Below are 12,645 nucleotides of genomic sequence, written 5' to 3' on the forward strand. Positions count from 1 at the left end.
CTTGTGCAAAGTCATTTCAGAGTACACTAGTGCACAGTAATTTCAAAGAACACTAGCAAGACTTCTAAACTACCTCAGCAAAAGACACTCTATATATCCCTACACTCTACCTGTTAGGACCCGGCACAACTTGACTTCCTATATGCACTGATATTGGCAAGGCCTTCCTTTTTACATACACAAGAAAGACTACACCACTAAATACTCTTTAAAAACATGGATGATATCATTTGGATATCATTTTCGTGAGAAGAAATTATACTGACAATCGTATACATACACTTTCAGCAACACCAACATTGTCTTTTGATGTCTTTCAAACCAAAACTTTTTTTTTTACAATGATTATCTGCTTTTTGTTGCTCACGCTGGCTAGAAACCTTAATTTCACAAGGAGTTTTCAGAAAGTATTGCAGATTTATTTTCAGTCTTGCGAATTTTCTCTTTGCTACATCTGTGCTTCTAATGTTTTGATTGACTTTACTCAATGTGAACTTAGGGAAGCTAAGCCAGGTAATTTGCAGCAGTTAAATTGGATGTTAAGGCCATATTTTATTTATTCTACAAGCACTTGCACCCTTTTGTTTTGGCATATCATTTTTTCTCAAATATAGTGTTGAAGGCCCTTATTCGTTTGTGCACATCTGTAACTGCAAGTAATCGACGCTTTATGACAGCTATAGCATTTATGATTATGTTTTGTTGTTATCTATAGTTGATGGCCAGAAAGGACAAGAAGCAGCGGGTAATACGTAATGCATACACATCATAGATACTGTAATGCTTCTAACATTAGTTAAAAATAATCCTTACCTCTAGAGATAGATTCATAAAACCGATGACTTGTAAGCCAAGCTCTGATCAAGACATACTCATTAAGAGGCGTTATTGTAACGCATTTTCTTATCACCGTTTGCCATTTACCGAGACTTGATTCAGTTTACGTTAAGTAACGTTAAAGGATATTCGTATCCCTATAGGGTATCAGAAGACTTGGCCTTTGACCTTTGTAAATATGACACTTTTGACTCGTGACCATGATTTACCCCGCTGCTTCTTCGTCGGAATCTCTGAGCCTCCATCACTATGTCCACCACTGGCCACGCACCACCACCACCACCATGTCCACAGCACAGCGGCTCTTGTCACCCCTTAGCTTAACCCCCGTACTTGCATGTGTTCCATCACCCCCTTTAAACTCCCTGATTGGCACTGCTCCGTCATCCCACATAACCCCTGTTTATGCCTAACTTGTGTCCCTGGACTGAAAATATCCATCATGCTAATGATACATGTATGCCTGCATGGGACGTTCTATTAATATGTATAATGCCATATTAAATAGAAAATCATTCACTAATATATCCCAGCGATTCACGCTTTCTTAATAATGGATAACAAGATGTCAAGTAAGTTTGTGGAAAAATTAGTTTTAGCATTTAAATGTTTTTTTCCAAGAGTATCAATAAATGTGGATTTATCATGGCATGAAGGAGTTCATTCCTAAGGGTCCTAGTTTGATGGATTCCATATTCCCAAAAGGGCACAGTCATGTTTGTACCCCAAGGAGACATTGCCCCAGACAAGGTAAGCCAAGGTAGCTGTGGGCAGGGCAGGGTAGTGGGCCGTGACTGAGGACGCTGTTATGTTGTTCACAGCACAGCGGGGTTGTGGGCGGGCATGCGCGCAGGGGCAGTGCTGGCAGCTTGGAACTGATCCTCGGGCCGCTTATTCAGAGCGCCATGCAGTAAGTATGAGGTCACTTCCTGGAACAACTGCTGCCTTGGGCACTAGAGTCACTACTGGTTGGGTCATTTCCCAACACGAGGCAGGGCTCTTTTGCCGCAGACCCTGCGGTGAAGATCTTGCCTTTGACCTCTTGTCATTGGTACAGCAAATAATCAGTGACTTGGGTTATGGTTGTTGGAGGGTATTAACGTTGGAACTACTGGCCTGGCGTGACCAGGAATAAAAAGGTCAAAAATCTGTAATACCATAGTCAATTCCACATTCCTCATTTGCAATTATAGGTGCACATACCTCGCAAGAAGGTGCTTGCGTGTGCATACATGCTCACACAGAAACTGCATACATACGCGCATTACATACATATGCACTTTACATACATACATACGTATTTTGCATAAATTTCACACACACACACACACACACACACACACACACACACACACACACACACACACACACACACACACACACACACACACACACACACACACACACACACACACACACACACACACACACACACAGTCAGGGGCATAGTCTTTGGTCATGGGAAAGAGGAATGCGAGTTGACTGGGGCAGTTTTGATGATGCATACGAAGTAGAGAGTTGCTCAAATTTGGTTACAGTGAAAAGAAGTGTATTCCTGTTCTTGTGTAAAAAAAAAAAAGTAACCAGACTACTGTATTTATTACTCATAACGTACTGTAATAAAAGTATATACACTAACAAGTAGAAGTAGGAAGTTAACAACAGTAAGCAGGTGATGCTTTTGGTCTCATTTACTGGAAAAAAAACAAGAAAAAAAATATATATCGCTGGTTGTCTTTGAACAACTTCCAGGCCTGAGCTATCACCTGCCCCTTTGCTGGACAGGAAGCTTGCGTTGTCCAGTCACACAAATAACATTATCACTCTGAACCTCGTCTTCCTCCATTTTCTCTCTCTCTAGGGTGACTCAGACCTCTTGACTTTAGACTGGAATGAATGACTAGGGACAGTATATTTATTGTAAGGAGTGCATACCTTGCCATTAGAAGTTGTTTTGCATGTTGCATCTGAGTAATGTTTGTTGCATGTTAATTTGTTTTGTTTTGTTTGTTCACTGAGCAGTGCATGTGTTTTATTGATTTTTTTTTCTTTCTTTGGTATGACTGTTGTATTTATTTTGGTGAATACATTTCGTTATCATGAAAAAGTCTGTAAATAACTTAACTTGAGATTTTGTTTAATTAGTCATAATATTTTTGTATTTTATCTTTTTGTGGGTTAGCCTCTTTTAAATGTTTATTTTTGTCAACTAAATGATTGATCACCTAATAGTAAGAATTAACCAATGTAAATATGCTTTTGATAACATATACATCACAATATGTAATGTGAAGTTTAAAGAGGAAGTTGTTATGATATATTGTTTGTCTAATCCCTTTAATACTAAAAGCTTCCTATAATTAATTGATCTTGGCCACTGATTACTTTAATTTTGGTGATACTTAGTATTATAAAGTATTATGCTGGGAAAATACACTCACATAAATAAACTTCAGTGGTTATGGTACAGTGCACAAAGTGAAAATATTATATAATGTAACATAAATTTTGGAAATGTATTCAAAGAAAATTAATCTAATCCTTAATATGTAGTAATATTAACACCTAAAAGTACCGTTTAAACAGAATATACTAGTTTTAACATATCTGTAATATTTAGTAAATTTATGAAATGGCTTCTTGCATAAAAAAAAATTATGAACAATATTTTCTTGCTAAATGCTCATGTTTTCTGATCAAAGTTATGGACACTAAGACCGTCCTTTCTCCACAGACATCAACAGCGGTAATGAGTGACACCAATGGCTACATCAACTCCTTCGACCATGGACCAGTCAAAATCAGTGGGTCCCACAACGGCCCCTACATGGACGGCATGCACATCAATGGCACTGGGAACAAGACGTGCCTTCCGCTCAACGGCTACTCTGCAAAGGGGAACGGCATAATTGGCCCCGTGTCCAGCGAGTTTATCCCGATCACCAACAACAAGATGAGCAGCCAGATGAATCACGGAAGTAAAGGACATCAGCTCAGCAGCTTTCAGAATGGCCGCACGAATGCCTTTGATCAAGAGTACATTAGTGGATGCATGTTGAATGGTCATGTGAAGGACAGTGGGAATGGCACTGGGAACTTCAGGACCTTTGGTAATGGCCACCTCAATGGCTTTTCAAAGGTTTCTCTCAATGGCCACGTGAAAGATCACTCCAGTGACTGCTATGAGGTGGAAAGTAGCAGCAGTAATAACAGTAAGAATGTAATGTTCAAGCCTGATAGCTCACTGCTGAGGAACAACAAAAATATTGATATGAAGGTTAGTGGGAACAGTGAGAGCGATAACAGTGGCAGTGACGTGGCAAAGGGTAAAGCCAAGAAAGGTGAAGCAGGTGATGAAATTAGCACTGAACTGTGATAGGGGGGGGGTGGGGGTGGGGGGGGGGGGAGGGGGGGGGGGGGGGGAGGGGGGGGGGGGGTGGTATGGGGGGGGGAGGGAGGGTGGGGGGGGGAGGGAAGGGGGGGGGGGAGGGGGGGAGGGGGGGGGGGGTGAGGTAGGGGGGGGGGGGAGGGGGTTGGGGGGGGGGGGGGAGGGAGGGGGGGTGGGGAGGGGGGGGGGGGGATGGGGGGGGGGGGGGAGGGGGGGGGGGGGGGGGGTAGGGGGGAGGGGGGGGGGGGGGAGTGTAGGGGGGGGGGGGGGGGGGGGAAGGGGGGGGGGGGGGGGGGAGGGGGGGGGGGGGGGGGGGGGGGGGGGGAGGTTATGTGTTGTTCTGTGTGTATATAGAGTTTATATTTTGTTACTGATTTTATGAACTGTAAATGCCTTGTTGTAAGTGCCAAATGTTGAATTGAAAATTGAGAGTTAATTTAACATAGATAAGGTTGATAGCATTAAAGAACATTTCTACAAAGTAATGTAATGTACGTACATAGATCTTTTAGTTGGGGGTGTACAGTAGGCAACATGTAAATATGGCAACTCCAGTAAAGATTAAAAATAAGATTTGGTCAGGTTAGGCAAAGGTATTTAAAATCAGCATATATTTATATATATGCATATGTATAGGTATATATTTATATATGTATGTATATATATGTATATATATTTATTGATATGTGTGTGCCCTAAAGAGGTTTATGTATGTATGACAAAAAGGTAAAAATGATTCAGTACTTGCTTTTCACGGCAGTGGTTTGCTAGGAACTCAAAGCAGTCAGCTAACATGGAACATTAGTGACAGCTTCATCTTAGCTTGTCTTATGATCTAACCCATCCATCTCTGTGGCCAGACCTGACCTGACCAACTTCTCATCATTTCTGATCTCAAGAACTCCCAGAAACCCAAAGTTCTCTCCTTTCCCCCAGCAAGGGAAGGTTGATGTAGAGAAACAATCACTAATAATGAAGTAAGGTAATGCAAGAGGACTATAGATGAATAGAAGTAAATGTGATGGTGGTGTTCTGTAAATATAGTAGGCTATCGCGCTACCTCGTGTTTGAAATTTTGTTCACATTCGTTGTAGCCTTTGAAATCTAGTTTATTTGTGACTTTAGAACTTTATGTTGCTTCTTTGCTATCATATATTTACTTAAAATTAGAGTTTTCAGCCTCTACATATATTCTAACCCTTACTTATTATAAAAGCTCATTGGCTTTACTTTAAATGTAGCAAATGATGCATCATCATTGATAATTGCGAGTAGCAGCGAGAGTCGTATATATTCAAACAAATACACAAGCGGGACATGTTTCTTGGATCTTGCACTTGTAAATATGCTATATAACCTGCACTCTTCATACCAAAATTTGTAGGTAGTTGTTCAGTTGAAAACTGATTTTTTTTGTCACTGGTTGCAGCACCAATGTTTCCAGTAATATGTACAACATAATTTTTTTCTCTCTCTTCCTCACAAGTAACTTTATACTAACATTTTATCATGTGGCTGTGGAGTTCATGAAATATGTAATTGTGTGAGCCTTAGCAGGCATCCTAAAAAACAAATCTAAACAATGAAATTGGGAAAAAATCAGTTCATATGATAATTTTCTCCTGTTATAAACAGCTGCACCATGCCTGTAGCATAGAAATAAACACTACCTATGTTATTCTCTGTTTATTACCCAGAAATTTCTACTTCAAAATAAGCAAACCAATCCAAGGTAATTTTCAAAATATTTAATCAAAATTGCTCATCAGTGCTGCTCCTTCAAAGAAAAAAGTTTCTGAAGTCTCATACCATTTTAAAACCCAAGATATTAGTGAGCTCCTTGTACCAGGCAGTACAGTAAAATCAAGGAAAAAGTTCTATTACAAAGAATATTCATTATGAAACAGTCTTGACACTAGAATAGCCACTATGACATTAACCCATTGCATGCGGGTGTCATGACATACGTGATGTTTGGGGATTTGGATCACTGTTATTTTATTGTGCTATGTGTAATGAGTGAGTGATTATGACAACTGCAGTCATAATTACTATAACTGCCGTAATATTAAGCAAAATGGGTTTCACCTAAAATCCAAAACCTAGATGGCACCACTTTCTTCTACCACCAATGAATAGCAAACACTATCTTATAGAGTGATGGCACACAGCAAGTTGCCGACCTCTTGCTCTAAAGTGCTACAGATGAAGAATGTGCAAGCAGAACAAGAAGAGATAGATGATTCAAACCATGCCCATGTCTACAATGTTCCCCTGTGCCAGTAGGGATGCCTTTTACTGTGGCACTCACAGTCATAAGCACAAGTTTCCTTCTTCTTTCCTATTTCTTCATGTAATCTTCATTGTGGATGGTATTATGTTCCGCATTCATTCATGGCATTACATAAATACAAAAAATAAAGCTGCTTTTTGTCCCCCTGTAAAACAGCAAAACTTCTGTCACACTGAGTATGAAAAAGATAATGAGCTGATATGGACCCTATACTACAATTTTAGTCTCCTGCAGTATTGATAGAGCCTGTGATATGAGAGATATGTCTTTAAAAATAGTAGAACACAAAAATGTCTCTAGCTTTACAATGAGTGCCTAAAAGAGAGAAAAGACAAGGTATGTTGCATGAAGCTGTCTCACTCTGAAATAAAACCCATCCTGGAGACTGGACAAGCGAATCTATCCCCCATCCGCAATGGGTTAAATTTGGAAAAAGAAATATGAACATGAAAATTACTCTAAGTGAATATCTTAGCTAAACAACTGAAATGCATAAACAAATTTATGGTAACTTTTGCTCTCCAGAACTTCAAACCATAAATTCAATATACTTAAATTTGATATGTATACAATATAGGTTGATATACAGCTAATAGTATTGCTTTTTTCTTACTGTACTTAGTACAATACTGTTATTTATAAATAATTAAAGATAGTCTGTCTTTACACATACCTTGACAGAGATCAAAATAACCTCAGATTTGCTTGCTTGCCTATTCAGGCCCTCTACCGCCTTCTCAACACCCACAGTTTAGTTTCCTTATCGGATCTGTCTCAACTGCTAGTTTACACCTCACACACCTAAAATGAACAAAAGTTCTTTCAAATATCATTTGGTTACCAGATAGAGTTGACAATAGCATAGATTTCAGTCTGAAACCAATTATATTTTCCTGGGGAAATTCATTGGATAAGGGATACACATCAAGTGGTCTTACTTACTTCAGAACTAGATTCAGTTAGGCATGTTTGGAATGGCTATAGTTGACATTACAGCACTGTTCCTGTAGGCATAATCACCAGGAAAAAATGTAAAACCACTCATTATTTATGTATTCCATGAATCTTTGTCAAAATAAACAATGGAATATAAATAATTTATGAATTATAGGATCAGTTTACACAGCTGTCCAGCTTACTTACCTCAGCATTCACCTTTACTGTTATCTTCAGGCTGCTGTAAAACTTTGCTCCTCATCCATGCACAAATTTCTTTCTTGATTGGTTTCATATTAGTCACTGATATGGCTCCTGGGTTACAAATATATAAATAGAAAAAAAAAGTTCATGGTGTTTGCTTAGTGAGAATGTAAAACACATCTGATTTTTATAACAATTTATTACGCATAATAAATAACTGCAAAAGGGACCTGTTCCTACAAGATCTGAAACAACCTACAAATATTCTAATTCAATAGTGTCCAACCTTATTTGATTTCCTATTTTGATTCATAAAATACATATCATTTCTGTTCAATAAAATAGAGAAGACTTATCTTAAAGAAAGCTTTGGAGTTAATCATTACAATCATCATCATCATCATTCTATTATACATCTTAAGTGTTTTGTTCATAACCTTAGTAAAATAGTCCACAACTTGAAGCGACATGTTCCATGAAGTGTATAATATGTACTATAAATATTATGAGGATGGCATGTTCACTATGCAATATATGAGGATGGTACAAATGACTTTACAGTTGGTACAGTAATATAGGCACAAATTATTTACTATTTTGTAAGAATATGGTGACAGCCATTGACTGCCTTACCACACTTGTTGAGCTCCTGTCAACAACTGCAGCCAGTGTCATTTGAGAAACCAGGGTAATTAGTCCCATACTTCCTCATGCCAAAAGCTCAGCAACTGACCAGAAGTGATGCAGCTCTTTTACATGAATTAAAAAGTTAATCATATGTGCATATGCAATTGTATGTAAACACATGCACACACGCACACACACACACACACACGTGCACACAAACGTGCACACAAACGTGCACACAAACGTGCACACAAACGTGCACACAAACGTGCACACAAACGTGCACACAAACGTGCACACAAACGTGCACACAAACGTGCACACAAACGTGCACACAAACGTGCACACAAACGTGCACACACACGGGCACACAAACGTGCACACAAACGTGCACACACACGTGCACACAAACGTGCACACAAACGTGCACACAAACGTGCACACAAACGTGCACACAAACGTGCACACAAACGTGCACACAAACGTGCACACAAACGTGCACACAAACGTGCACACAAACGTGCACACAAACGTGCACACAAACGTGCACACAAACGTGCACACAAACGTGCACACAAACGTGCACACAAACGTGCACACAAACGTGCACACAAACGTGCACACAAACGTGCACACAAACGTGCACACAAACGTGCACACAAACGTGCACACAAACGTGCACACAAACGTGCACACAAACGTGCACACAAACGTGCACACAAACGTGCACACAAACGTGCACACAAACGTGCACACAAACGTGCACACAAACGTGCACACAAACGTGCACACAAACGTGCACACAAACGTGCACACAAACGTGCACACAAACGTGCACACAAACGTGCACACAAACGTGCACACAAACGTGCACACAAACGTGCACACAAACGTGCACACAAACGTGCACACAAACGTGCACACAAACGTGCACACAAACGTGCACACAAACGTGCACACAAACGTGCACACAAACGTGCACACAAACGTGCACACAAACGTGCACACAAACGTGCACACAAACGTGCACACAAACGTGCACACAAACGTGCACACAAACGTGCACACAAACGTGCACACAAACGTGCACACAAACGTGCACACAAACGTGCACACAAACGTGCACACAAACGTGCACACAAACGTGCACACAAACGTGCACACAAACGTGCACACAAACGTGCACACAAACGTGCACACAAACGTGCACACAAACGTGCACACAAACGTGCACACAAACGTGCACACAAACGTGCACACAAACGTGCACACAAACGTGCACACAAACGTGCACACAAACGTGCACACAAACGTGCACACAAACGTGCACACAAACGTGCACACAAACGTGCACACAAACGTGCACACAAACGTGCACACAAACGTGCACACAAACGTGCACACAAACGTGCACACAAACGTGCACACAAACGTGCACACAAACGTGCACACAAACGTGCACACAAACGTGCACACAAACGTGCACACAAACGTGCACACAAACGTGCACACAAACGTGCACACAAACGTGCACACAAACGTGCACACAAACGTGCACACAAACGTGCACACAAACGTGCACACAAACGTGCACACAAACGTGCACACAAACGTGCACACAAACGTGCACACAAACGTGCACACAAACGTGCACACAAACGTGCACACAAACGTGCACACAAACGTGCACACAAACGTGCACACAAACGTGCACACAAACGTGCACACAAACGTGCACACAAACGTGCACACAAACGTGCACACAAACGTGCACACAAACGTGCACACAAACGTGCACACAAACGTGCACACAAACGTGCACACAAACGTGCACACAAACGTGCACACAAACGTGCACACAAACGTGCACACAAACGTGCACACAAACGTGCACACAAACGTGCACACAAACGTGCACACAAACGTGCACACAAACGTGCACACAAACGTGCACACAAACGTGCACACAAACGTGCACACAAACGTGCACACAAACGTGCACACAAACGTGCACACAAACGTGCACACAAACGTGCACACAAACGTGCACACAAACGTGCACACAAACGTGCACACAAACGTGCACACAAACGTGCACACAAACGTGCACACAAACGTGCACACAAACGTGCACACAAACGTGCACACAAACGTGCACACAAACGTGCACACAAACGTGCACACAAACGTGCACACAAACGTGCACACAAACGTGCACACAAACGTGCACACAAACGTGCACACAAACGTGCACACAAACGTGCACACAAACGTGCACACAAACGTGCACACAAACGTGCACACAAACGTGCACACAAACGTGCACACAAACGTGCACACAAACGTGCACACAAACGTGCACACAAACGTGCACACAAACGTGCACACAAACGTGCACACAAACGTGCACACAAACGTGCACACAAACGTGCACACAAACGTGCACACAAACGTGCACACAAACGTGCACACAAACGTGCACACAAACGTGCACACAAACGTGCACACAAACGTGCACACAAACGTGCACACAAACGTGCACACAAACGTGCACACAAACGTGCACACAAACGTGCACACAAACGTGCACACAAACGTGCACACAAACGTGCACACAAACGTGCACACAAACGTGCACACAAACGTGCACACAAACGTGCACACAAACGTGCACACAAACGTGCACACAAACGTGCACACAAACGTGCACACAAACGTGCACACAAACGTGCACACAAACGTGCACACAAACGTGCACACAAACGTGCACACAAACGTGCACACAAACGTGCACACAAACGTGCACACAAACGTGCACACAAACGTGCACTTGTCAGCATTTTCCCCTGACTTTTCAATTGTCATATTATGACAGCAGTTACAGTTCAGTCCACCAATTACTTTTATATCTAAACCAAATTGTTGATGATTGCTGTAGTTTACTGTATCAATAACAAAGTCCTTATGAAGTAGAATTTTTCTTCACTGATCCCTCCCACATATCTTAATTCCATTCACATATTTTGCATTTGTTTAGTGTATTTATTTCAATGCTGTAATCACCAAATGACAATGACATTTATGATGCATTTAAATCATTAAGTGGCAAAGACTTAGCTTGTCTACAAACAATAGCAAAAACATTAATGTTTGGAAGTAAAGTGATTAGCAATCTTGGGCATCTACTGTTATACTTTAATGTGATTTTTTTGTGTGTATTTGGAAAGAATACAATCACTTAAAGTGACCCATTGTTAGCACACTCTCATAAGGCTGATCTTGACTGTATTGTCAGGAAGAATCTGGACCTTAATGTCACCTATTCAAAGGATCACATCCACTGATCGTGTAATTAACAGTTTGGTGCACATCAACACTTGGCACTACAGAGGAAGCAATCTTTACATACAAGTGGAATATATAAATATATATAATATATTCTAAATATAAATTCTTATCAAATTGACTAGAACAGACTAGAAGGTACAAGGAGTTTCGGACTCTTTCAAAAACTGAACAGCATTATATGCATATAGATGCATGTCTGATAATCATATCAACATTATTCAAAACTAAGTTACCTCACAAAATATTTCTCAGTCAAGGATAACATTGATTATATATCTATATAAATATGTTTATATAATTATCATATCCTATATGTAATACTTTCTAAATCAATAATTACGCTAAAGCTGAGAGAGGAATGCATACTGTAATACAATATTGAGAACAACAAGCAACAATGGACAACATAATATAATACACTAACCAATGAAAATATTAGTAATCACCACAAAAAAACTGCTACTTACGAAACATAAAAATCAAAACTATAAAAACAAAAAAAGAAATAAAAATTTAGTCTACTCTTATAAACTTTAGGAAAATGCAATGCTACTTATAATGATGCTAACAGTGTTAAATCTGTATAAGCTCTTTATAAAAGTTATAGCTAGTAATCAACATTCAATAGAGCTATGTTTTTCAGTGGCAAAAATATATCTGGGACCGTTAACAATAGAATCTTATAATGAATAAATTGCTCAACCTTAAAGAAAAGATCATACAATTATTAAAATCTGTTATTGCCAATACATGAAACTGCTGTAACTCATCTTAAAGTCAACCAGCCCGTTTATTGTTGACTAGATTTCCAGTGCGGAAACAAAGCCTATTAGAAAATGTCTTCCCTCATTATACACAGAGGATTAATAATTTTTCAACTGTGTCTCGGGAAACGTAACCACCATGTGTACATTTCCACTATTCTGTGACTTTGGATTTCATTATCACAAACTTGAAGCTTTGTTATAAAGCTTTTCCTTAATTTTTTTTTCTTAACTGCTTATCAATGTGT

General features: G+C 40.2%; 1 protein-coding gene across 1 annotated transcript in view; it reads left to right on the plus strand.

The window, feature by feature from the left end:
• Positions 1-4,213, plus strand: part of LOC122252166 (uncharacterized) — a 343,505-nt gene extending 339,292 nt beyond the window's left edge. The window contains exon 27 of the mRNA XM_086553745.1: positions 3,572-4,213. Coding sequence (XP_086409871.1) covers positions 3,572-4,213 — 642 coding nt within the window. The remainder of the gene's footprint in view (positions 1-3,571) is intronic.
• The last annotated feature ends 8,432 nt before the right edge of the window (positions 4,214-12,645 follow it).

Source organism: Penaeus japonicus, unplaced genomic scaffold (genome assembly GCF_977035675.1).
Source record: "Penaeus japonicus unplaced genomic scaffold, GWHDUDI00000001_assembly GWHDUDI00000028, whole genome shotgun sequence".
In the NCBI taxonomy this organism is placed as follows: domain Eukaryota; kingdom Metazoa; phylum Arthropoda; class Malacostraca; order Decapoda; family Penaeidae; genus Penaeus; species Penaeus japonicus.